The sequence below is a fragment of the Pseudophryne corroboree genome, chromosome 2, assembly GCF_028390025.1.
Source record: "Pseudophryne corroboree isolate aPseCor3 chromosome 2, aPseCor3.hap2, whole genome shotgun sequence".
In the NCBI taxonomy this organism is placed as follows: domain Eukaryota; kingdom Metazoa; phylum Chordata; class Amphibia; order Anura; family Myobatrachidae; genus Pseudophryne; species Pseudophryne corroboree.
The window spans coordinates 758,334,419-758,361,244 of record NC_086445.1 but is presented as its reverse complement, the minus strand read 5'-3'; the positions used below and the strand labels follow the sequence as shown (position 1 = coordinate 758,361,244).

The following is a 26,826-nucleotide window of genomic DNA, read 5'->3' as shown; positions in this document are numbered from 1 at the left end:
GCCTGATCTGTGCAAAATGAAGTAGTCGGCCTCCCACCCCGGGGTCCCCCAGGTGGAGGCCGGCACCATCAGGCTGATAACTTATCTACTGGCTTGGAAGCAGGCCTGGTCTCCTGGTAGCCCAATGCTTTTTAGTCTTAACCAGACTTGTCAGATTGGGACTGTTTGCCATAACACTTTCCTTTTGCTTTTCCCTGGGTCCAAAAGGGCCGAAAAGTTGGAAACCTAAATTTGGATTTGTGTTTTTAAGGAAACTTCACTTTCTTGGAGTCTGCCTCTGACCCCAAAATACTGTTTAATTCTTTACCAAAGAGTATCTCCAGTAAAAGGCAAAGACTCTAGAACCTTCTTGGACTCTGAGTCAGCCTTCCATGTACGTAGCCAGACAGCTCTGCGAGCTGCTACTGCTGAGGCTGATGCTTGAGAGGCAATAGAACCCATATCCAAGGCTGCTTCTTCCATAAAAATAGCTGCCTGTTTAATATGTGCAATATGGGATTTTTGCTCTCTAGATGCCTATGAGAGATTATCCTCCAATGCATCAGCTCAGGCTGCCACTGCTTTTGCCATCCAGGCTGAAGCCATGGCTGGTCTTACAATAGCCCCAGACAAGGAGAAAATAGGAAAATAGATGTTTTTAAAAAAAACTATCAGTAACATCATTTAACGATGTTGAAGGCACCAATCGAATGACAGACGTATCTACTTTGGGAGCCCCCTCTTTTTTTTTAACAGTCCCCAGCTGGAAGAGGATAATGGTAATTCCATTTCTTTGGAATTGTAAACGTCTTACTGGGTGTTACCCAAGCCTCTTGCATAATCTTCGTCAGCTGTTCCGACCCCGGAAATTCAGTTCTGACTGTTTTGGGATGTTTAAACACAGGTGCCTTGGATTATATCAAAGGCTATGCTGCCTCCTCTAAGGATAGAATGGCTTTCATAGCACTAATTAGCTCAGGTATATCCACTGAGCTGGGACCTTCCTCCTCATATCTGTATGCAGATCCATAATGCAAGGAATCCTCATCCTCCGAAGAGTCCCCATCTGAAACATGTAGACTGTGAAGATATTGTTTCATATTTGTGTAATTTACTTTCCACAGGCCTTTCAGCCTGTTTTTGTTGAAAGGTTGCAGATTCCTAGACTGGATGTGGAAAAACCCAGGTGGAATGTTGCATGTAAGGATTAACAGGGTAACCTATTCCTGGTATAGGAGCTGGCACTATCCGCTCAGCTATATTGGATAATGTCTGTGCAAAAGAAGCCCATGGAGGTTCAACCTGAACTTGTGCCTGCCTTGGATTATTCAGGAGACTTTGGTGAAAGCTAAAACAATTTGCACATAATCCATTTTGAACCAGATCTTGAGAGGTTAACCCAGCTTTGCAAGACAAACATGAAAAAAGAGTGTTGGTGCTGCTGTGGAGAGAGTATCCTCAACCTTGCCTCTCTTAGACATGATAAACAAAATCACACACCTGCACGGTGTTAACTACACAATTTGTGACTGAAATCACTTTACAGCTTGATAAAGTGACATACAGTGTTCCAATACTTGCTGTGGTGCGCTCTCTGGAATATTATAGACAATTTTCACAGTCAGGTGAATGTAAGTTTATAATCCTAATGAGTAGACTCCTTATAAAATCGGTGAATAGACAGTTTATCCCCTTTTTTATTTCCACTGGTAGGTAAATCTTCACAGCTCCGAAGAATAAATACCCCCAAAAAACAAAGAAAAAGGGTGCATATATAGTGAAGTACAAGTACAAAGAACTTCAATAAAAACCCAATAAAATTACAAAAGTGCAAATAAATTACAGAAACCACCACAGATTGGCGGACCAGAGAGCGTGGGGTGTCAGATCACCGCTAGAAGAGACTCCATCTTGAACTTGAAAGTTTTCAAGTATGGATTGAGGGATTTTAGGTTCAGAATCGGTCTGACCGAACCGTCCGGCTTCAGCACCACAAAGAGGCTCGAATAGAACCCTTTCCCCCGATCTGACGGGGGAACCGGCACCACGACCCTCTGTTGACACAACTTTTGTATCGCATTTCTTATCACCTCTCTTTCGGGAAGAGAAGTTGGCAAGGCCGACACGAAACACCGGTTGGGGGGCATCTCCTGAAACTCCAGCCTGTACCCTTGGGACACTATGTCTAAGACCCAAGGATCCAGAGCCGAACGAACCCAGACCTGACTGAAAAATAGGAGACGGCCCCCCACTGGTAGGTACTGCCCCAGGGGAGCAACAGCGTCATGCAGTGGACTTGGTAGAGGCAGGGGAGGACTTTTGGTCCTGGGTGCCTGGTACTGCAGGCGACTTCCTTCCCCTACCTCTACCCTTTGAAGCGAGGAAGGACGAGCCCTTACCTCTTTTGTATTTTTTATTAGGCCGAAAGGACTGCATCTGCTGATGGGGTGCCTTCTTCTGTTGTGTGGGAACATAAGGAAGAAAAGATGACTTACCCGCCGTAGCGGTCGACACCAGGTCAGCCAGGCCGTCACCGAACAAGACACTACCTTTAAAAGGAAGAGCTTCCATATTCTTCTTGGGAGTCGGCATCAGCATTCCATTGATGAATCCACAGCGCCCTCCTGGCCAAAATCGCAATAGCATTGGCTCTTGATCCCAAGAGACCAACGTCCCTCGCCGCATCCTTTAGGTAATCTGCAGCGTCCTTAATATAACCAAGAGTCAGAAGAATATTATCTTTATCAAGAGAATCCATATCAGAAGCCAAATTTTCAGCCCACTTTGCAATAGCACTACTCACCCATACCGACGCCACAGCAGGTCTGAGCAATGCACCAGTATTGACGAAAATGGACTTCAAAGTCGTCTCCAGCTTGCGATCCGCCGGATCCTTGAGGGCAGCCGTGTCCGGAGACGGAAGCGCCACCTTTTTGGACAATCGGGATAGAGCCTTGTCCACATTTGGAGACGACTCACATTTTTCCCTATCGTCAGAGGGAAAAGGATATGCCATCAAAATTCGCTTAGGAATCTGCCAACCTTTTTTTCAGGCGACTCCCAAGCCTTTTCACAAAGCGCATTCATTTCATGAGAGGGGGGAATTTTTTCTTCAGGTCTTTTCCCCTTAAATAAACAAACTCTTGTGTCAGGAACGGCAGGTTCCTCAGATATACGTAAAACCTCTTTAATGGCTATAATCATGTACTAAATACTCTGGACAACCTGCGGATGCAAAGAAGCCTCATTTAAATCGGCATCGGAGTCAGAGTCCGTGTCAGTACCTGTATCTGTCATCAGGTTAAAAGCCCGCTTCTGTGACGCTGAGACTGTTTGTATCTGAGACAATGCGTCCTCCACCGACTGTCTCCATGTTTGTGTCTGAGAATCAGATTTATCCAGTCTCTTTGACAATAAAGCCACATTTGTATTCAGTGTACTCAGCATAGTCATCCAATCAGCCGTCGGATGTGCCGACAGACACACACAAATCTTTTTCTGCAGCCCCCATAACTTCCTCCGGGGAGGAACACCCAGGCTCAGACATGTCGACACACTGACACTGTCCACAAACCCGGGGACAGACCCACAGAGAAGCCCTTAGGGAGAACACAGAGAGAGTATGCCAGCTCACACCCCCAGCGCCCATACACTAACCGAAGCTAGTAATATGCTCAGCGACGGCAATATATATGGAAAAAAAACAATTTTATGTGCCTCCTCCCCCCCCCCCCCCCGTTTTTCCTCCCCGTGTACTGGCGGGAGCTTGGAGGTCCGGGCAGCGTCTCTGCAGCGCTGTAGAGATAGGAGAAAAGGGCGCTGGTGCGCAATGTGCAGCTAAGCCCCGCCCCCTTCCCGGCGCGCTGTAGCCCGCTAAAATTAGAATCTGAAAACTGGCGGGGGTACTCTATACAGTGATCGGACACTGTATAGCCCTTCTTTTGCCAGCCAAAACCTCAGTAACTGCTGCCCAGGGCGCTCCCCCCCAGCGCCCTGCACCCCGTGAGTGCCGTTGGTGAAGTGTGTGGGAGCATGGAGCGCAGCGCTACCGCTGCGCTGTACCTCCGTTACTGAAGTCTTCTGCCGTCACTTAAGTCTTCGGTTCTTCACATACTCACCCGGCTTCTTTTTTCTGGCTTCTGCGAGGGGGTTTACGGCGCGGCTCCGGGAACAAGCAGCTAGGCGAACCAAGTGATCGAACCCTCTGGAGCTAATGGTGTCCAGTAGCCTAAGAAGCAGAGCCCTTAACTAAGAAGAAGTAGGTCTGACTTCTCTCCCCTCAGTCCCACGATGCAGGGAGCCTGTAGGCAGCCGGTATCCCTGAAACTAAAAAACCTAACAAAAAGTCTTTTAGAGAAACTCTGTAGAGCTCCCCTAGTGTGTGTCCAGCTACTCCTGGGCACAAAGTCTAACTGAGGTCTGGAGGAGGGGCATAGAGGGAGGAGCCAGTTCACACCCAGTTTAAGTCTTTATAGTGTGCCCAAGCTCCTGCGGATCCCGTCTATACCCCCCATGGTCCTTTTGGAGTCCCCAGCATCCTCTAGGACGTAAGAGAAAAACAGAATGCAAAGCTTTCTCCTTTTTACACCAATTAATATAATTTTTACAGACTATGATCATTGCCTGCAGATACCTGCTTCCTGGTTTTTAGCATAGTCTAAACTACAGTGTAGAGTCCGAAAAACCTTTCTTCTTTAAAATCTTGGCTTCATGAGCCTAAATTTAGATTCTCATTGTCCAGCCAGTCTAACTCCTGGACTCACCGGCATTTTCACTATATCTGTGTACCAAACTCTTCTTGGTCAGTTTGGTGCTACTAATATTAACGGAATGTGTTCCTTTATTTTAATTAGAACCCACAGAATTATTGGTATCGGCGGAAATATAGATAAACCAGTTAAAATCTCCATGGAACTACCACTGCGTCTCTTAAGAATGCTGTTGTAGAACAAAGGGGTCATCAAATCCCCATCTCACAACCAGAATGAGGGAAAACTTCCAGTAGCAGAGACCATTCCCCTGGAAGAATAGTCTGGCAACTTAAAAAGTCTTTGTTCCAATTCTTTATCACCAGAATAAAGATAACGGACATTGCTGGGAACCCCAAGACAGGATGTAAAACATTTCTCCAGAGGAACTTTTTATCCCTTCCTGGTGAGGTATGTATGCTACTGCTTAACACTGTCAGACTAAAATTCTTGTTTGATTTCCCAGAAGATCAATTGTCTTATTTAATGTGTTTAGAAGAACTCTTAGCTCCAACAAATTTATGGGTAGCTTTGTTTCCATCTTTGACCATAGCCTATGAAAATGGAAGTTCCGCACTCATAACTGCTATGACCTTTGTAAATACACAAGGAGATGTTGCTAGCCCAAAAGGAAGAGCCTTGAACTGGAAATGCCTTTCCTTGATTGCAAATCTTAACAGACTCTGATGGCCCTTCCAAATGGGTATATCCTTGACGTCTATGCAGGTCAAAACCTCATTTAACTCCATTCCATTTATGACTGACCTTACAGACTCCATTCTAAATTTAATTCCTTCATATCAGGGCTTGACAAATCCCAGGGGCCAGGTAGCCATGGTCCCTAGATTTTTCTGCCTGGCTATTAGATATTGGAGGGAGGAAGCAGATCCTCTTCAGCCCCAGTGGAGATTTTTGGAGGCGTGCCTGTATTGCGGCAGCTATTTCTTGCACAGAAATGCATGTGCCGAGTGTCTGTCCTGGCCTGCACTGATTCCTGTGCCTGTCAGTCACATCCTGCTCCACTGTCTGCTGTCTCCAAACTCCAGCTGCAGAGATCTCCAATAAGAGGGTCTCTGCGTGGCCATGGATTGCGGTTTCAGAGGGGTAGTGATGTGGCCACAGGGTAGGAGGGACTGTTTGCCCAGGGAAAGGCTGCAGAGTGGTAGTTTGCTTGGAGTTACCCCCTTATTTGTGTGGCCGTGGGAGTTGGTTGCCCGTGGGGTTTAGCTACTCAATGTGGCCGCGAGGTGTGGGGAGACGGAGATGTTGATTGCCTTGGGGTATCCTCTTAACTGTGCAGCCGTGGGGTTCGATTGTGTGACCAGGGTGGGGGGGAAGGGAAGCTGCTCAGTAATATGGCTGAAGGGGTTGGGGGCAGGGGGGGGGGGGGGGTATGTCTGGCTCCTACATTTTTATCCTGGCTACTAGATTTGAGAAATGGGGTGTGTCCTCACGGGGAAGGGGCGTAGCCACACAATAGTACTTATCTACATTAGGCCCACGCATTATGACACACTATTGTGCAATATGCCTACACAGTAGTGCCCCTTATATTATATACACACACATATATATACACATACATACACCCCAAGTAATACCCTAATCCTGCGCTTTAGTATTGCTGCCCTCTAATCCGATTCTTCTGTTAGCAAGGACCAAACCAAACAACACCTCCAAACAATGAATCAGAGGGCGCTAAATATCACTTTCCAATAGTACCAGCACTATGATTAACCAAACAGATCTGTTTAACAATTTATTAAAAACAAAAATTTTTACCCAATGCAGACAGAGGTCACCCTTTCAAATACAAAGATCATACATTGTATCAAATGGTTTACAATGAAGGGTATTACACTTGGGCATGGAAGGCGGCTACTTGCAGGGGAAGGGGGAGCCGAGCATGCACAGAGGAAACTTTTGCTGCTGGATTGTTTCTCCAGCAAAACCTCTCCTGTGCATGAGGGACTATTCAATACCGCAAACCATCGATGGTAGATGATTTTCTAGTCCTCGATGGTTCCACATAAAACACCTATTGATGGCAAAAATCGATGGGTGTCAGTGTTCGCAAAAACGCGCTATATCGCGTATTTTACTCTGTTTTGATGATCAGGGACTCACATTTTAAAAGTGGGCGGGTCCCTGAGGACGCGCTCTGCTACAGCCAATCGGATGCTCTCTGGATATGTCCTGGCGTGGCAGCAGGGGTGAGTTTGTGTACGCTGACTGTTAATTAACTGTTGGTGGAGCGCCGGCAGAACTGTGTGTGCTGCTGGTGGCGGGGACTAAGTCCTCCCGCAGCAGGGTGCTTACTCAGCGGCAGGAGCGGAGTCTATGTGTGGTCTGTGTTACTGTGACTGGGAGGAGTCCAGATGCTCAGCGCTCAAGAGGGTGCGGGCAGCGCTATGGCGGGGGGTGGGGAGCTGTGTACATAGTTTTCCTGCGGGTGGGAGGGGGAATCCGTATGGTCGGCGTCCCTGTGGCTTGAAGGGGGGGGGGGGGGAACCTACATCCAGGGGGGTGCCCAGGGGGTCAGTACCCCGGGCCCCCCTGTGTTAAGGGGCCCCCCGGCCGGAGCTCTGCACCACCTTACAGGTTGCTGGGGCAGGAGGGATCCACGCTGTGCATGCGACTTCCTCTCCCCTCCTCTCGGGCAGCACGGTCAAGCAATCTCCAGCCTTCGCTGCTGCCAGGAGAGATGCTGCTGGCGGCAGAGGTTGGAGATTGCTTGACTCAGTCCCCGGCCGTGCTGCCCGAGAGGAGGGGGGAGGAAGCAGCATGCACAGCCGCACTCCTCCCCCAGCAGCGCGGATCCCTCCTGACTCGGCAGCCTGGTGTGTAGTCTTCTCCCCCTGCTGCAGCGCTGCTCCCGTTGACTGTGACCGCGGGAGATGAGCAGCGCGTGCAGCGGAGGGGAGGGACCTGATGGTCGGTGAGGGGGCCCTCCTGTCTTTGGTGCCCTGGGCCTCCCGAGGGCTTGATCTGTCCCTGTCTGGATGCTCAGCGCTGTGTCGGGGGTGGGGAGTCTGTGTGCATAGTTTTCCTGTAGGGGAGGTGTCTGGATGCGTCAGATCCAATATCACCCCCAAAGCTCATACTTTGTTTCTGGATGCCAGATGGCAATTACAGTAGTGCAGACACTATGTAGTACACCCCTAGTGAGATGTACAATGTAAAGATACCAACTCCAACCACAGTGATCTCTGTTCTCTCACTGCTCTGTGGTTTTCTAGATGTTCTAGAAGTACACGCCTCAGCGTGTCCTGCCAGCCAGCGGCACAGAATGTCAGGGTGTTGTGTGACATCTAGTTCCGCAACAGAGCCACAGAAGTCTGTTCAAGAGGGACAATATTCAGCTTCATGCAGTGTAACACACGGCACCCCCTCTACTGACACCTGCGATGACTGTGGGCACCCCCTTCCCCGCTGACACCCGCGATCACTGTGGAAACCCTCTCCACTGACACCCGCAATCACTGAGGTGGTGGCTGCAATGTGTATAACGCGCTCTGCCGGGCGCAATGTGTATAACGCGCTCTGCCGGGCGCAATGTGTATAACGCGCTCTGCCGGGCGCAATGTGTATAACGCGCTCTGCCGGGCGCAATGTGTATAACGCGCTCTGCCGGGCGCAATGTGTATAACGCGCTCTGCCGGGCGCAATGTGTATAACGCGCTCTGCCGGGCGCATTGTGTATAATGTGCTCTACCTGGTGCAAAGTGTATAATGTGCTCTACCTGGTGCTATGTGTATAACGTGCTCTGCCTGGTGCAATGTGCATAACGTGCACTACCTGGTGCAATGTGTATAATGCGCTCTACCTGGCGCATTGTGTATAACGTGCTCTACCTGGTGTAATGTGTATAATGTGCACTACCTGGCACAGTGTGTGTAGGAGGTTCTACCTGGTGCAATGTGTATAAGCGACACTACTGTGTGGTGTAATATGAATTGCCACTATTATGTGGCTACGCCCCTTCCTCATGAAGCCATGCCCCTAAATTTTAGTGACGCGCCTTCGGAGCGCACCGCCTGTTGTTTAGGGTCTGGGAGGTGGAGCTCCAATTCACTTTCTGCCAAAGGGCACCAAAATGTCTAGTTACACAGCTCTGGTGCAGGGTGTCCTGCATGCGGGTGTAGTACGGGTGACCGGCGGTCTCCTGACCGCCGGTCACCTTACCGACGCCGGGATCCCGGCAGCATACCGACGCCGGGATCCCGGCGGGGAGGGGCGAGTGCAGCAAGCCCCTTGCGGGCTCGCTGCGCTCGCCACGCTGCGCTCGCCACGCTGCGGGCTCGGTGGCGACCTGCGGTCGCCACGGGTTCTATTCCCACTCTATGGGTGTCGTGGACACCCACGAGTGGAAATAGTCCCTGTTGGTCGGCATGCCGACCATCGGGATAGTGAGCTGTCGGGCTCACGGAGGAGGTCATGTGACTGTCGGTCAGCCGACCGGCGGTCACATGACTACCACCCCCTGCATGCTACACAGCCCAACACTTTTGTAGTGTCCAAATAAGATTAAGATTAATAAAAACCTTCATTCCGATGGGACCCAGAAAAGGACCGGTAGGACCCCAATTTTTAAAAGTGAGGGGTCCCTGGGACTCACTTTTTTTTTGGCTCAGCGGGATCACTGGGTATAATACTGATGGCCATCCCTACTCCTTTCAGAACTTAATGAAAACGGAGGAAGGAGTTGGAGGGGAGGTACTTGTATACCACTAAAAAGTTAGCTCATTAAATGATAAGAATGGTAAGAAGTCTTCCTAAGATAACAGAGAAAAAATAGTACACGTTTTAAAACACATTTTTGCTAATATTCACACTAAAAGAGAGATGTGCAAAAGCTTCTATAAATGAAACTAAAACATGGTGCTGTTGCCCATAGCAACCATTAAGATACCAGCTATCATTTATCAAATACAGGCTAGACCAGGTTTAAGCCGTGGTACTTCAGTTGCTCTGGAACTATACCTCCCAGCACACCCTGACACAATTTTAGCAAATAGCACAGTTTAGCATCAAAGCAGTGGCAGGCACGCTGGGTGGTGTAGTTCCATGTTGCCTAACTTTGTACTATAAAATTACAGCTACACAGTCATTTAGGCAACAATGTAATTTTTCTTTTTTAGGAGCTTTTAGCAAAGCTTTACTGCTAAGTGTATTCTACAATACAGAGGGCAAAATCTCATTCAATACATGGTTTTTACTTATTTGGACGTTTATCAATTATTGTATTGCTGTATCTGAATTCAACTGCATGGAGTCAGGAACTATTTCTGTACAACATATAAAGTCAATGAGGCCTGAATTTGCAAAAACAGGCTCAGAACCAGGTTGTTACAATTCGGAAGTACTGTATACTGGTGGTGTGGAGAGCAAAAGACACAGAGATTGGTGATCATGAAATATACCTAATACCACTAATGCATGAAAATATTATTTCAGTATACATATAATTAATTTTTTCTTATGTGTGTGTGCGCGCGCGCATGTAGATATTTGAATCCACTACATGCACTGTTTGTGATTGTCTACAACCTCCTAGAGCAGTGGTGTCCAACGCGTGGCTCTTGAGCCACATGCGGCTCTTTCTTCATTCAAATGTGGCTCCGAACACTCAAAGTCACGTGACCACACCCAATACTCAAAGTCACGTGACCACAAGAGATCTGTGAACCGCTGCACTCCAGCCAGACATGCAGCAGCACTACATAGACTGAGAACTGCGGGAGCTAAATACACACGGGGGAGCTGGCTGGAGTGACACAGGTGGGTGCTGGCTGGAGTGACACATGGGGGAACTGAAGTGTATTATGTGAATCTGGCTTTTCAATATATTTTATACGGATTTTATGCGGATCTGGCTTTTTCAATTATTTGATGTAGAAGTGGCTTTTTCATTGTATTTTATGTTGGATCTGACTTTTTCAATGTATTTTATACCAGGGGCGTGGCCTAGCAGGCACAAGGTCACACCCCATTTTTGCAAGCGTGCTTTCGGCTCAAAGATGTACCCAACAAGATTTCTGGTTGGCCACCCCTGTCCTAGAGCCTTTTCAGCCAATTGCATTGATGAATACAAACTAGTTTTCAGATAACACCAGCAAATACAGACTAATCTAATTAATAAAAACAGAGTTGAAATACTCCTGCTGATGGCTAATCTTGCTTAATTTGCATAAAAATGTACAATATGAAATGTCTTTGTTTCATTTATTGAATACAGTACAGTACAATAAATCAGTCTATTTGTAACATTTTACTCCTCTAGCACAGCCTGACAGTGCAACCTGGTATCCGGTTGATAGATAGACAGTGTCTAGTTAGACAGTCAATACATAGACACCATATGTTAGACAGACATTAGGTCGACAGGGTCAAAAGGTCTTCTGATGAAGGATCCTATGTGATCCGAAACGCGTTAAGTATGGTTGTGGACTACCCATTCTTATGGACACTGGGGGACGTTGCATAACATCTCGAGGACTTGGCGACTTCAAATTCCAGTATTGAGGCCGTCGTTACCACTTGGAAGTCATCTGTGGATGTCCGTGAGCTTCTGTGCTGTGTTCCTGTGTGCCATTGGGTCCTTTCTATGTGATTTTAACTATTTGTTTCTGTAAGTGCGATTTGTATTAAAACATCAGCTTTGTTTTTACCACTGCACTATTATCGTTTCCCTTTTTGTGGCTCCTCCACCTCTGCTATCAAGCACTGGTCTGGAACACATTTATTTTTACAGAGCTATTGTTGTTATTTGGATTTGAACGAACTTTCAAGCCTACCTTTGTGAACAACCTGGGAAAAAGGAGTCGGATTGCTATACCAAGCTCAGTATACATTTTTAAGACTCTGTTTTAATAAGGTGAAGGGTATATATGTCTCAAGCAGTTGTGCGCGGGTCTTGAACACACCAGGGTCAAAAGGTCGACAGTACAAAAGGTCGACAGTTAAATTTAACATGTTTTTGGACTATTTCATACCTTCTCTATCCATGTCGGCATAGAGTTGGTTATAAACCTTGTGGCGAGCGCAGCGAGCCACCGAGCCCGAAGCGTGGCGAGCCCCGCGAGGGTGTGCCTTTCTACAACTGGGGGTCCCAGGTGACAAAACTATCCACAAAAATGAAAAAACATGGTGTCTACCTTTTTTTATGTCGACCATTTTCATGTCGACCTTTTGACCTTGTTAACCCTGTCGACCTTTTGTACTGTCGACCATTTGACCCTGTCGACCTAATGTCTAACATATGGTGTCTATCTATTGATTGTCTAACTAGACACTATCTTTTATACCACACCCGTGCGACCTTAGTATGCTCCATCTCAGGTCTCTGAAAGAGTGGATGCCTTCATCAATTTGATCACCATCATTTTACACTATAGGTCTTAACCCAAACAGATTTTTACACAGATAGAGGTAAATCCTATTATACACAATAACATACTAATAGGAAACAGACATGAAAAAAAAGCCTTCTGGAAATAAGCCAATGATCTTAGAAGACTGTTTAGAGGCAGTTCAATTGTTTTACACCGTGATTGCCACTAGATAGGCCCTATGTACAAATTCACTTGTTGCTGCGTGCGTGCGTGCATGCATGAGTAACCACAAGTGGGGGCGGGGACATTTCAGCTCTCCACCATCCTAAAATAGGGAGCGGATATGTGCGAAGTGTCCCACACAGGACTTTCGCGCTGCAGGCAGGTTATTTGCTGGTTATCTACGTAGCCAGCCTAAACACGATGCTTTTGGGCGCGCCAGAAGTAATGGGCACTCCAACAAACAATTAAATCACCCACTTTAGGTTAAGGGAGATTGCAAGTGATGTTAAGGGATGGAGCAAAAATCTCTACTCGGGCTAATGCTGCTGCCAAGACCCCCAGCGCTACTGCACCTGTGTGCAGTGTAAACGTCTCTGACCTGCTGTAGGACCCTGTTCAGCCTCTGTATATTTAGGTTCTTATAGTTAGGACATTCTATGGAAGGTATTCCCTCTAGTGCAGGGTTAGGCAGCCTGTGGCTCTCCAGCTGCTGTGGAACTGCACATCCAAGCATGCCCTACCACAGGTTTGCTGTTAGAATGTCCTAAACACTGTGGTAGGGCATGCTGGGATATGTAGTTCCACAGCAGCTGGAGAGTCACAGGTTTGCCTACCTCTGCTCTAGTGATATTAGGTAAAGGTTAGATTAAGTATCCAAATTGCTAACGTGCACTGTATAGTCTAGCAACACCAAATAACAAACTGCCCCAACATTCCTGTCTGTCACTGACTTCCTTATTCACGTGCTTGTGCTATGATGTCACTCAGTGCTGCCTGAATATCACAAATTTGTCTTAAGACAACAAACAGTTGTGTTGTGAATAAGCGGTTACTCCCATCTCACCACTTCCTTTCCACCAGCATGCTTCCGAAGTACTGCAAAGATGACAGCTTCGCTTTGCACAAGATATAAATGACACACGGATGTAGTGCAACCCATACATGAAACAGTGAGGTCTATAACCGCTTTGAACGCTAGTCAGAAGAATGATGACTAAAACGAACTCTGTTACAGTATCAAAATATAGAAACTAAATCACTTATTAAACAGCGCACCCTTTTTGTACAACATGCCAGATTTCCAGGTTATATATCACACAAAAAAAATGCTTCACATGCAAAATGCATCCAATGCAAAGAATAGATTTATGAATAGCAAGTACAAATTAATTAAAAGATGCTTTTCATTGCTTATGAAGGTAATAAAATTCCACAAATCTGATTAATAAATGAATATCTATACATTTGGGCAGTATCCTATTAGCCCCAATGTGATTTTAGCCAATCAAAACAGATGGTCGCTATCGTGGTATCCAATTAGAGGCCATTTTGATCAGGCTGGACAGACGATCGCACCAAAACACATGGAATCAGGGATGAGTCCCTGATCACATTTGTTACTGCGGCTTCGGTGGCCCCTTATATTGGATTATGCTTCTGGTGCCTGAGGCACCTGAAGCATAATCCCCAAAAAATCCCGGCATCGGGGGAAAAGGATGCCGGCATTGGGGCTAATAGGATAGCCCTCAGCGATACTATTAGCAGCGGTAAAGTACCGCAACTAATAGGGTACCGCCCATAGTATGAAGGCATCTGGAACCTTTGTTATGGGTTTACAGCAATGTACAGTTACAAAAAAAAAAAAACACGGAGATATACACTCAACCCACACTTTGCCAAGGTTACAACAGGATGATGGCTTCTACGGTGAAGTTTGCCGGACAACACAGAAGAGAAACACACTCTAAAACCCCTTTCACAATGCAGAAATAACCTGGTTTCGACCCGGTACATTGTCAGGTCGACACGGGTTGCTGTGCGGTGTGAAAGGGGCCATGGACGAATTCCAGGGTTGCCTGACCCGGGAAATTCAACCCGGGTTATAAGAAGGGTTATTCCCAGGTAATTACCAGGTCAGGCGCAGGGTGAACGGGGTTACCTGGGTCGATGCGACCCGGTACCGGTTTACTGCATAGGGAGAGGCGGCGAGGAAATGTCATCTCGCAGCGCCACCTCCGCACCCGCCCTCAATGGCGGCTCCGTCCCCAGATGGCAACCCGACCCTGGATTGCGGTGTGTAGTGGTCCAATGCTGGGTCCCACCCGGGAAGGACCAGTTTCCAATTCCTGGGTGGGTCCCGGCATTGCGATCTGAAAGCGATATAAGAAGTTTGCCTCACTAAAACCTAAAAGCTACACCTGTGACCATTAAAGGATGCAACGGATTTTGTGCAGCAAAAGCCACAACCCACCTCCACTAAAGATCAGGACATTGGTCGATGCTACGCAGTAAACACTTAAACACTCCATTTTCATGGACTCTATTACAAAATTGTAGGAAATGGCACAATTAATCTTACACTTACTGTATAAATGTAAATCAAGTTCTAGGATGTCAAACACACATCATCCCTCATTAATGAGATAAACATTTCCCAAAACTTACTCTTGAATAGTTTAGATGAAAACATAAAATAAATGGAAATCTGATCACCTGTTCTTTCTCCAGCATATCCGATTTACGTAAAATTTTCATTGCATACACATGTCCAGTGTCTTTCTTCTGAACCAACCGGACCTGCAAGAAGAAGTATACAGATATGTGCCTAGGCCATGGCAATATATAGGCTACTTACACAGCTAACGGAATACGATTAGAGAAAACGGAGACATACTATAAGAGAGCTTTGGATATAAAGCTAAATAGTGGCAAGCATTGCCAGACAGAAGCTAATAAAACCCTGGCAAGCATAAAAAGGGTAAAAGCATATAAAGTGCAGATAGTATTAGGATTAAGGGGCATAATCCTTGAATGGAGATAAAGTCAGCGGAGATAAAATACTAGCCAATCAGCTCCTAACTGTCATTTTTTAAACACAGCCTGTGGCATGGCAATTAGGAGCTGATTGGCTGGTACTTTATCTCCGCTGACTATCTCCATCCGAGGATTCATAAATAGACCCCTAAGTCAACAAGTAGATCACACCTTGAATATGGTGTACAGTTTTCGGACTCAATGTATGAAGAAAATATAGGATTTTAATAACTATCGGTAAATCCTTTTCTTGTAGTCCATAAGGCATAGGTCTGCAAACTCGGTCCTCAGGACCCCACACAGTGCATGTTTTGCAGGTCTCCTCACAGAATCACAAGTGAAATAATTCGCTCCACCTGTGGGCCTTTTAAAATGTGTCTGAGTAATTAATACACCTGTGCACCTGCTAGGTTACCTGCAAAACATGCACTGTGTGGGGTAATGAGGACCGAGTTTGCAGACCTAGGCCATAAGGGATATTGAGGGAAACTAGTATGACGGGGTCCAAAGGAGCCTGTGCTCTTTATATTTCTTCAACTGGGTGTGCTGGCTCCTCTCCACTATGCCCCCTCCCACAGGCAGTTATAGGTAAAAACGTGCCCGAAGGAGAAAGGACATGAGAGAAGGAACATGATAACAGAAAGGGTGGTGAGATTTACACACCAGCACACCACTAACATTTAACAACCAGCAACGGCTGGTAACAACAACAACAACAATAACAACAACAACAACAGAACAGATAACTATAGAACAAGAACCTGCAGAGGGTATGGGTCGTTGGATCGACACAACTTAGGTCGACGGGCACTAGGTTGACTTGGACACTAGGTCGACATGAGTTTTTGGACTTTTTTTGGTGTAATTTTCTTCGTGAAGTCACGGGGAACCCCAATTAGTGTACAGTGTCCCCTCGCAGGGCTCGCCATGCTTTGGTAAAGGTGTCTCACTCCGCTGCCGCTGGACACAGGTTACCGTTCCCAAATGTAGTCCACGTGGATCGTAAAGTGTGAAAAAATCCAACAAATGAAAAAAAAAAAACAGTGAACAACTCATGTCGACCTTTTGACCTGTTGACCTAATATCCATGTCAACCTTCAGTGGTCGACCTAATGACTGTCGGCCTAACAACCGTATCCCCCTGCAGAAAAATATCCCTTATGGACTACGAGAAAAGGATTTACCGGTGGGTATTAAAATCCTATTTTCCTCTAGCATCCATAAGGGACATTGGGGGAAACTAGTACGATGGGGATGTCCCAAAGCTTCAAGAACGGGCGGGAAAGTGCGAAGACTGCTGCAGCACAGCCTGCCCAAACTGGGTATCCTCTTTAGCCAGGGTATCAAATTTGTAGAACTTCACAAAAGTGTTCTTCCCCGACCAGGTAGCAGCTCGGCATAGTTGCAAGGCCGAGACTCCACAGGCAGCCGCCCAGGAAGAACCCACCTTACGAGTAGAGTGGGCCTTAACAGATTTTGGACACGACAATCCTGCCGTAGAATATGCATGCTGGATGGTGAACCTGATCCAGCGAGAAATCGACTGCTTAGAAGCAGGACACCCAATTTTCTTGGGATCATAGAGGATAAACAGAGAGTCCAATTTTCTGTGAGAAGTCCTCCTCACATAAATCTTCAAAGCCCTCACAACATCCAAGGCCTTTGATGCAATTGAGGAGTCAGTTAGCCACTGGCACCACAATAGGTTGGTTGATGAGAAAGGCCGACAAAACCTTAGGAAGGAACTGTGGACGAGTCCTGAGTTCCGCCCAATCTTCATGGAAGAACAGATAGGGACTTTTACGGGACAAAGTCCCGAATTCCGACACACGTCGAGCAGAAACCAAGGCCAACAAAGTGACCGCCTTCCACGTGAGAAACTTGATTTCAGCCTCCTGCAGAGGCTCAAACCAATCCGATTTCAGGAACTGCAACACCACATCAAGATCCCATGGGGCCTTTGGCGCCACAAAAGGAGGCTGGATGTGCAGAACCCCTTTCAAAAAGGTCTGAACCTCAGGGAGGACAGCCAATTGTTTCTGGAAGAAAATGGATAAGGCCGAAATCTGGACTTTGATGGAGCCCAATCTCAGGCACATATCAACACCTGCTTGCAGGAAAAGGAGAAACCGTCCAAGTTGAAACTCCACCGCAGGAAACTTCTTGGATTCACACCAAGACACATACTTTTTCCAAATACGATGGTAATGTTTAGACGTTACCCCCTTCCTAGCCTGTATCAGGGTAGCAATAACCTCGCTAGGAATACCCTTCCGAGCTAAGATCTGGTGCTCAACTGCCATGCCGTCAAACGTAGCTGTGGTAAGTCTTGATAAGCGGACGGCCTCTGTAGTAGAAGATCCTCCCGAAGAGGCAGAGGCCTTGAATCTTCCAGCAGTTGACCCAGCAGATCCACGTACCAAGCCCTCCTTGGCCAGTCAGGAGCAATGAGGATTGCCAGAACCTTTGTTCTTCTTACAAGTTGTAGAACTCTTGGGATAAGAGGAAGTGGAGGGAACACATACACTGACGTGAACACCCACGGTGTTACTAGTGCGTCCACCGCCACTGCCTGTGGGTCCCTCGACCTGGAACAGTACCTCCTCAGCTTCTTGTTGAGGTGGAAGGTCAGCATGTCTATGTAAGGAACCCCCCCACCAACCGGTTACCTCCTCGAACACCTCCGGGTGGAGGCCCCACTCTCCTGGATGGAGATTGTGTCTGCTGAGGAAGTCCGCTTCCCAGTTGTCTACTCCCGGAATGAAGATTGCTGACATCGCTACAGCGTGCCTTTCTGCCCAGAGGAGGATCCTTGTCACCTCTGACATTGCAGCCCTGCTCTTCATTGCGCCTTGTCGGTTTATGTAGGCCACTGTGGTCACGTTGTCCGACTGCACCTGAACAGCCCGATCCTGTAGAAGGTGAGCTGCCTGAAGAAGGCCGTTGTATACGGCTCTTAGCTCTAGGATGTTTATCGGAAGAAAGGATTCCTGACTTGACCACCGTCCTTGGAAGGTTTCCCCTTGAGCGACTGCTCCCCAACCTCTTACACTTGCATCCGTGGTTAGAAGGATCCAGTCCTGAATTCCAAACCTTCGGCCCTCCAGAAGATGAGGTAGTTACAGACACCAGAGGAGCGAAATCCTTGCTTTCGGAAACAGACGTATCCTCTGGTGCATATGTAGGTGAGATCCCGACCACTGGTCCAAGAGATCCAGTTGAAAGGACAGAGTATGAAACCTTCCGTAATGCAGAGCCTCGTAGAAGGCAGATTCACTGATGAACAGATACCCGGGCCGGCTTCAAGACATCCCGGACCATTGTTTGAATCACCAACGCTGTCTCCACCGGTAGAAACACCCTCAGCACCTCCGTGTTCAGGATCATCCCCAGGAAATACAGCCTCCTTGTCGGCTCCAGATGAGACTTTGGAAGGTTCAGGATCCAACCGTGCGCTCCCTGAGCAGATGCGCTGTGAGCAATGGATCATAACAACTACTCCCTGGACGATGCCTTGATCAGCAGATCGTCCAGATATGGAATTATGTTCACCCCCTGCTTGCGGAGGAGAACCATCATCTCTGCCATCACTTTGGTGAAGACCCTTGGTGCCGTGGAGAGACCGAACGGCAGTGCCTGAAACTGATAGTGATCGTCTAACAGTGCAAACCTGAGTTAGGCCTGATGCGGCGACCAAATGGGAATGTGGAGGTACGCATCCTTGATGTCCAGGGACACCAGGAACTCCCCCTCCGTCGGTCCTGAGATAACTTCTCTCAGAGACTCCATTTTGAATTTGAAGACCCTGAGATAAGGGTTCAATGATTTCAAGTTCAGAATTGGCCTGACCGAACCATCCGGCTTCGGTACCACAAAAAGGTTCGAATAGTAACCTTTGTTCAACTGATGAGGTGGAACTGGAACAATGACCTCGGACACTATCAATTTTCAGATAGCGTCCAGTAGAATATCAAGTATCCAAGGGTCCAGGCCAGATGACACCCAGACGTGGCTGAAATGCCGGAGTCTTGCTCCCACCTGACCTACCTCCAGGCTGTGCGGTCCACCGTCATGCTGAGGACTTCGAGTTACCAGAAGCAGGCTTCTGGTCCTGGGAACCTGCGGGGACAGGTTTTTTGGATTTGGCACGACCACCTCTAAAGAAGGTGTGAGAGAGCTTTGACTTTCTAGGCCTAGCGGGCCGAAAGGACTGTGACGTGTTGGGAGTAAAAGGCTTCTTCGCAGCCGGTGAGAGGAGAAAAAATAAGATTTTACATACCGATAAATCTATTTCTCGTAGTCCGTAGTGGATGCTGGGACTCCGTAAGGACCATGGGGAATAGCGGCTCCGCAGGAGACAGGGCACAAAATAAAAGCTTGAGATTTCAGGTGGTGTGCACTGGCTCCTCCCCCTATGACCCTCCTCCAAGCCAGTTAGGATACTGTGCCCGGACGAGCGTACATAATAAGGAAGGATATTGAATCCCGGGTAAGACTCATACCAGCCACACCAATCACACCGTACAACTCGTGATCTGAACCCAGTTAACAGTATGATAAATTTAAAGGAGCCTCTGAAAGGATGGCTCAACAATAATAACCCGAATTTTTTGTAACAATAACTATATACAAGTATTGCAGACAATCCGCACTAGGGATGGGCGCCCAGCATCCACTACGGACTACGAGAAATAGATTTATCGGTAAGTAAAATCTTATTTTCTCTAACGTCCTAAGTGGATGCTGGGACTCCGTAAGGACCATGGGGATTATACCAAAGCTCCCAAACGGGCGGGAGAGTGCGGATGACTCTGCAGCACCGAATGAGAGAACTCCAGGTCCTCCTTAGCCAGGGTATCAAATTTGTAGAATTTAGCAAACGTGTTTGCCCCTGACCAAGTAGCTGCTCGGCAAAGTTGTAAAGCCGAGACCCCTCGGGCAGCCGCCCAAGATGAGCCCACTTTCCTTGTGGAATGGGCTTTTACTGATTTTGGCTGTGGCAATCCTGCCACGGAATGTGCAAGCTGAATTGTACTACAAATCCAGCGAGCAATCGTCTGCTTTGAAGCAGGAGCACCCAGCTTGTTGGGTGCATACAGGATAAACAGCGAGTCAGTTTTCCTGACTCCAGCCGTCCTGGAAACATATATTTTCAAGGCCCTGACAACGTCCAGCAACTTAGAGTCCTCTAAGTCCCTAGTAGCCGCAGGTACCACAATAGGTTGGTTCATGTGAAATGCAGAAACCACCTTAGGTAGAAATTGAGGACGAGTCCTCAATTCCGCCCTGTCAGAATGAAAATTTAGGTAAGGGCTTTTACATGATAAAGCCGCCAATTCTGACACACGCCTAGCTGAAGCCAAGGCCAACAGCATCGACACCTTCCACGTGAGATATTTTAAATCTACCGTAGACAATGGTTCAAACCAGTGTGATTTTAGAAATCTCAACACAACATTGAGATCCCAAGGTGCCACTGGAGGCACAAAAGGAGGCTGTATGTGCAGCACCCCTTTCACAAATGTCTGAACTTCAGGTACTGAAGCCAGTTCTTTCTGGAAGAATATCGACAGGGCCGAAATTTGAACCTTAATGGACCCTAATTTTAGGCCCATAGACAGTCCTGTTTGCAGGAAATGCAAGAAACGACCCAGTTGAAATTCCTGTGTAGGGGCCTTCTTGGCCTCACACCACGCAACATATTTACGCCAAATGCGGTGATAATGTTTTGCGGTTACTTCCTTTCTGGCTTTTACCAGAGTAGGGATGACTTCTTCTGGAATGCCCTTGTCCTTCAGGATCCGGCGTTCAACCGCCATGCCGTCAAACGCAGCCGCGGTAAGTCTTGGAACAGACAAGGCCCCTGCAGTAGCAGGTCCTGTCTTAGAGGTAGAGGCCACGGTTCGTCCGTGAGCATCTCTTGAAGTTCCGGGTACCAAGACCTTCTTGGCCAATCCGGAACCACGAGTATAGTTCTTACTCCTCTCCTTCTTATGATTCTCAATACTTTCGGTATGAGGGGCAGAGGAGGGAATACATACACTGACTGGTACACCCACGGCGTTACCAGAGCGTCCACTGCTATTGCCTGAGGGTCCCTTGACCTGGCGCAATATCTGTCCAGTTTATTGTTTAGACGTGACGCCATCATGTCCACCTTTGGTCTTTCCCAACGGTTTACAATTTGGTGGAAGACTTCTGGGTGAAGTCCCCACTCTCCCGGGTGAAGGTCGTGTCTGCTGAGGAAGTCTGCTTCCCAGTTGTCCACTCCCGGAATGAACACTGCTGACAGTGCTATCACATGATTTTCCGCCCAGCGAAGAATCCTTGCAGTTTCTGCCATTGCCCTCCTGCTTCTCGTGCCGCCCTGTCTGTTTATGTGGGCGACTGACGTGATGTTGTCCGACTGGATCAACACCGCCTGACCCTGAAGCAGAGGTTTTGCTTGAATTAAGGCATTGTAAATAGCCCTTAGTTCTAGAATGTTTATATGAAGAGATGTTTCCATGCTTGACCACAAGCCCTGGAAATTCCTTCCCTGTGTGACTGCTCCCCAGCCTCTCAGGCTGGCATCCGTGGTTACCAGGATCCAATCCTGAATGCCAAATCTGCGGCCCTCTAGTAGATGAGCCCTCTGAAGCCACCACAGGAGAGACACCCTTGTCCTTGGCGACAGGGTTATCCGTTGATGCATCTGAAGATGCGATCCGGACCATTTTCCCAGTAGATCCCACTGAAAAGTTCTTGCATGGAATCTTCCGAATGGAATCGCTTCGTAAGAAGCCACCATTTTTCCCAGGACCCTTGTGCACTGATGCACTGAGACCTGTCCTGGTTTTAGGAGGTTCCTGACTAGCTCGGATAACTCCCTGGCCTTCTCCTCCGGGAGAAACACCTTCTTCTGGACTATGTCCAGAATCATTCCTAAGAACAGTAGACGTGTCGTTGGAATCAGCTGCGATTTTGGAATATTTAGAATCCATCCGTGCTGACTTAGCACTACCTGAGATAGTGCCACTCCGACTTCTAACTGTTCCTTGGTTCTTGCCCTTATCAGGAGATCGTCCAAGTAAGGGATAATTAAGATGCCTTTTCTTCGTAGAAGAATCATCATTTCGGCCATTACCTTGGTAAAGACCCGAGGCGCCGTGGACAATCCAAACGGCAGCGTCTGAAACTGATAATGACAGTTTTGTACTACAAACCTGAGGTACCCTTGGTGAGAAGGATATATTGGGACGTGGAGATAAGCATCCTTGATGTCCAGCGACACCATATAGTCCCCCTCTTCCAGGTTCGCTATCACCGCTCTGAGTGACTCCATCTTGAATTTGAACCTTTTTATGTAAGTGTTCAAAGATTTTAGATTTAATATTGGTCTCACCGAGCCGTCCGGCTTCGGTACCACAAATAGTGTGGAATAATACCCCTTCCCCTGTTGTAAGAGGGGTACCTTGATTATCACCTGCTGGGAGTACAGCTTGTGAATGGCTTCCAGAACTGCCTCCCTGTCGGAGGGAGACTTTGGTAAAGCAGACTTCAGGAACCGATGAGGAGGAAACGCCTCGAATTCCAGTTTGTACCCCTGTGATACTACCTGTAGAATCCAGGGATCCACTTGCGAGTGAGCCCACTGCGCGTTGAAATTCTTGAGACGGGCCCCCACCGTGTCTGAGTCTGCTTGTAAAGCCCCAGCGTCATGCTGAAGACTTGGCAGAAGCAGGGGAGGGCTTCTGCTCCTGGGAAGCGGCTGCATGGTGCTGCCTTTTTCCTCTTCCTCTGCCCTTGGGCAGAAAAGAGTGACCTTTTGCTCGCTTGTACTTATGGGAACGAAAGGACTGAGTTTGAAAAGACTGTGTCTTTTTCTGTTGATGTGAAGTAACCTGGGGTAAAAAGGTGGATTTTCCAGCCGTTGCCGTGGCCACCAGGTCTGTTAGACCAGCCCCAAATAACTCCTCCCCCTTATACGGCAATACTTCCATGTGCCGTTTGGAATCTGCGTCCCCTGACCACTGTCTGGTCCATAATGCTCTTCTGGCAGAGATGGACATTGCGCTTACTCTTGATGCCAGGGTACAAATATCCCTCTGCGCATCACGCATATATAGCAATGCATCCTTTAAATGTTCTATAGTTAACAGAATATTGTCCCTATCCAGGGTATCAATATTCTCAGTCAGGGAATCCGCCCATGCGACTCCAGCACTGCACATCCAGGCTGATGCGATTGCTGGTCGCAGTATAACACCAGTATGTGTGTATATACTTTTCAGGATATTTTCCAGCCTCCTATCAGCTGGTTCTTTGAGGGTGGCCGTATCAGGGGACGGTAACGCTACTTGTTTAGATAAACGTGTGAGCGCCTTATCTACCCTAGGGGGTGTTTCCCACCGTGCCCTAACCTCTGGCGGGAAAGGGTATAGTGCTAATAATAAGATTTTACTTACCGATAAATCTATTTCTCGGAGTCCGTAGTGGATGCTGGGGTTCCTGAAAGGACCATGGGGAATAGCGGCTCCGCAGGAGACAGGGCACAAAAAGTAAAGCTTTTCCAGATCAGGTGGTGTGCACTGGCTCCTCCCCCTATGACCCTCCTCCAGACTCCAGTTAGGTACTGTGCCCGGACGAGCGTACACAATAAGGGAGGATTTTGAATCCCGGGTAAGACTCATACCAGCCACACCAATCACACCGTACAACCTGTGATCTAAACCCAGTTAACAGTATGATAACAGCGGAGCCTCTGAAAGATGGCTTCCTTCAACAATAACCCGAATTAGTTAACAATAACTATGTACAATTTATGCAGATAATCCGCACTTGGGATGGGCGCCCAGCATCCACTACGGACTCCGAGAAATAGATTTATCGGTAAGTAAAATCTTATTTTCTCTATCGTCCTAGTGGATGCTGGGGTTCCTGAAAGGACCATGGGGATTATACCAAAGCTCCCAAACGGGCGGGAGAGTGCGGATGACTCTGCAGCACCGAATGAGAGAACTCCAGGTCCTCCTTAGCCAGAGTATCAAATTTGTAAAATTTTACAAACGTGTTCTCCCCTGACCACGTAGCTGCTCGGCAAAGTTGTAATGCCGAGACCCCTCGGGCAGCCGCCCAAGATGAGCCCACCTTCCTTGTGGAGTGGGCCTTTACAGATTTAGGCTGTGGCAGGCCTGCCACAGAATGTGCAAGTTGGATTGTGCTACAGATCCAACGAGCAATCGTCTGCTTAGACGCAGGAGCACCCATCTTGTTGGGTGCATACAATATAAACAACGAGTCAGATTTTCTGACTCCAGCTGTCCTTGCAATATATATTTTTAATGCTCTGACAACGTCCAGTAACTTGGAGTCCTCCAAGTCACTACAATAGGCTGGTTCAGATGAAATGCTGACACCACCTTAGGGAGAAAATGCGGACGAGTCCGCAGTTCTGCCCTGTCCGAATGGAAAATCAGATATGGGCTTTTGTAAGATAAAGCTGCCAATTCTGATACTCTCCTGGCAGAAGCCAGGGCTAGAAGCATGGTCACTTTCCAAGTGAGATATTTCAAATCCACCTTTTTTAGTGGTTCAAACCAATGAGATTTTAGAAAGTCCAAAACCACATTGAGATCCCACGGTGCCACTGGAGGCACCACAGGAGGCTGTATATGCAGCACTCCCTTAACAAAGGTCTGGACTTCAGGGACTGAAGCCAATTCTTTTTGAAAGAAAATCGACAGGGCCGAAATTTGAACCTTAATAGATCCCAATTTGAGACCCATAGACAATCCTGATTGCAGGAAATGTAGGAATCGACCCAGTTGAAATTCCTCCGTCGGAGCACTCCGATCTTCGCACCACGCAACATATTTTCGCCAAATTCGGTGATAATGTTGCACGGTTACTTCCTTCCTTGCTTTAATCAAAGTAGGAATGACTTCTTCCGGCATGCCTTTTTCCTTTAGGATCCGGCGTTCAACCGCCATGCCGTCAAACGCAGCCGCGGTAAGTCTTGAAACAGACAGGGACCCTGCTGAAGCAAGTCCCTCCTTAGAGGTAGAGGCCACGGATCCTCCGTGATCATCTCTTGAAGTTCCGGGTACCAAGTCCTTCTTGGCCAATCCGGAACCACTAGTATCGTTCTTACGCCTCTTTGCCGTATAATTCTCAATACTTTTGGTATGAGGGGCAGAGGAGGAAACACATACACCGACTGGTACACCCAAGGCGTTACCAGCGCGTCCACAGCTATTGCCTGCGGATCTCTTGACCTGGCGCAATACCTGTCCAGTTTTTTGTTGAGGCGAGACGCCATCATGTCCACCATTGGTCTTTCCCAACGGGTTACCATCATGTGGAAGACTTCTGGATGAAGTCCCCACTCTCCCGGGTGAAGATCGTGTCTGCTGAGGAAGTCTGCTTCCCAGTTGTCCACTCCCGGGATGAACACTGCTGACAGTGCTATCACATGATTCTCTGCCCAGCGAAGAATCCTTGCAGCTTCTGCCATTGCACTCCTGCTTCTTGTGCCGCCCTGTCTGTTCACATGGGCGACTGCCGTGATGTTGTCCGACTGGATCAACACCGGTTTTCCCTGAAGCAGAGGTTCTGCCTGGCTTAGAGCATTGTATATTGCTCTTAGTTCCAGAATGTTTATGTGAAGAGACGTTTCCAGACTCGTCCATACTCCCTGGAAGTTTCTTCCTTGTGTGACTGCTCCCCAGCCTCTCAGGCTGGCGTCCGTGGTCACCAGGATCCAATCCTGTATGCCGAATCTGCGGCCCTCCAATAGATGAGGACTCTGCAACCACCACAGAAGAGACACCCTTGTCCTTGGAGACAGGGTTATCCGTAGGTGCATCTGAAGATGCGACCCTGACCATTTGTCCAACAGATCCCTTTGGAAAATTCTTGCGTGGAATCTGCCGAATGGAATTGCTTCGTAAGAAGCCACCATTTTTCCCAGGACTCTTGTGCATTGATGTACAGACACCTTTCCTGGTTTTAGGAGGTTCCTGACAAGCTCGGATAACTCCTTGGCTTTTTCCTCCGGGAGAAAAACCTTTTTCTGAACCGTGTCCAGAATCATCCCTAGGAACAGCAGCAGAGTTGTCGGCATTAACTGGGATTTTGGAATATTCAGAATCCACCCGTGCTGTTTTAGCACTTCTTGAGACAGTGCTAATCCCATCTCTAGCTGTTCTCTGGACCTTGCCCTTATTAGGAGATCGTCCAAGTATGGGATAATTAATATGCCTTTTCTTCGAAGAAGAATCATCATCTCGGCCATTACCTTTGTAAAGATCCGAGGTGCCGTGGACAATCCGAACGGCAGCGTCTGAAACTGATAGTGACAGTTTTGTACAACGAACCTGAGGTACCCCTGGTGTGAGGGGTAAATTGGAACGTGGAGATACGCCTCCTTGATGTCCAAGGATACCATAAAGTCCCCCTCTTCCAGGTTCGCTATCACTGCTCTGAGTGACTCCATCTTGAACTTGAACTTCTTTATGTACAGGTTCAAGGACTTCAGATTTAGAATAGGCCTTACCGAGCCATCCGGCTTCGGTACCACAAAAAGAGTGGAATAATACCCCTTCCCTTGTTGTAGAAGAGGTACCTTGACTATCACCTGCTGAGAGTACAGCTTGTGAATGGCTTCCAAAACCGTCTCCCTTTCGGAGGGGGACGTTGGTAAAGCAGACTTCAGGAAACGGCGAGGTGGATCTGTCTCTAATTCCAA

The 26,826-nt window shown here is 47.8% G+C and overlaps 1 protein-coding gene across 2 annotated transcripts in view; it reads right to left on the bottom strand.

Annotated features, from left to right (window-relative positions):
- LOC135047464 (serine/threonine-protein kinase 38) overlaps window positions 1–26,826 on the bottom strand; it is a 249,986-nt gene that overhangs the window by 147,733 nt on the left and 75,427 nt on the right. For both annotated transcript variants that reach the window (XM_063955453.1, XM_063955454.1), the window contains exon 5: window positions 14,778–14,861. In XM_063955453.1, the coding sequence (XP_063811523.1) occupies window positions 14,778–14,861 (84 nt within the window). The remainder of the gene's footprint in view (window positions 1–14,777; window positions 14,862–26,826) is intronic.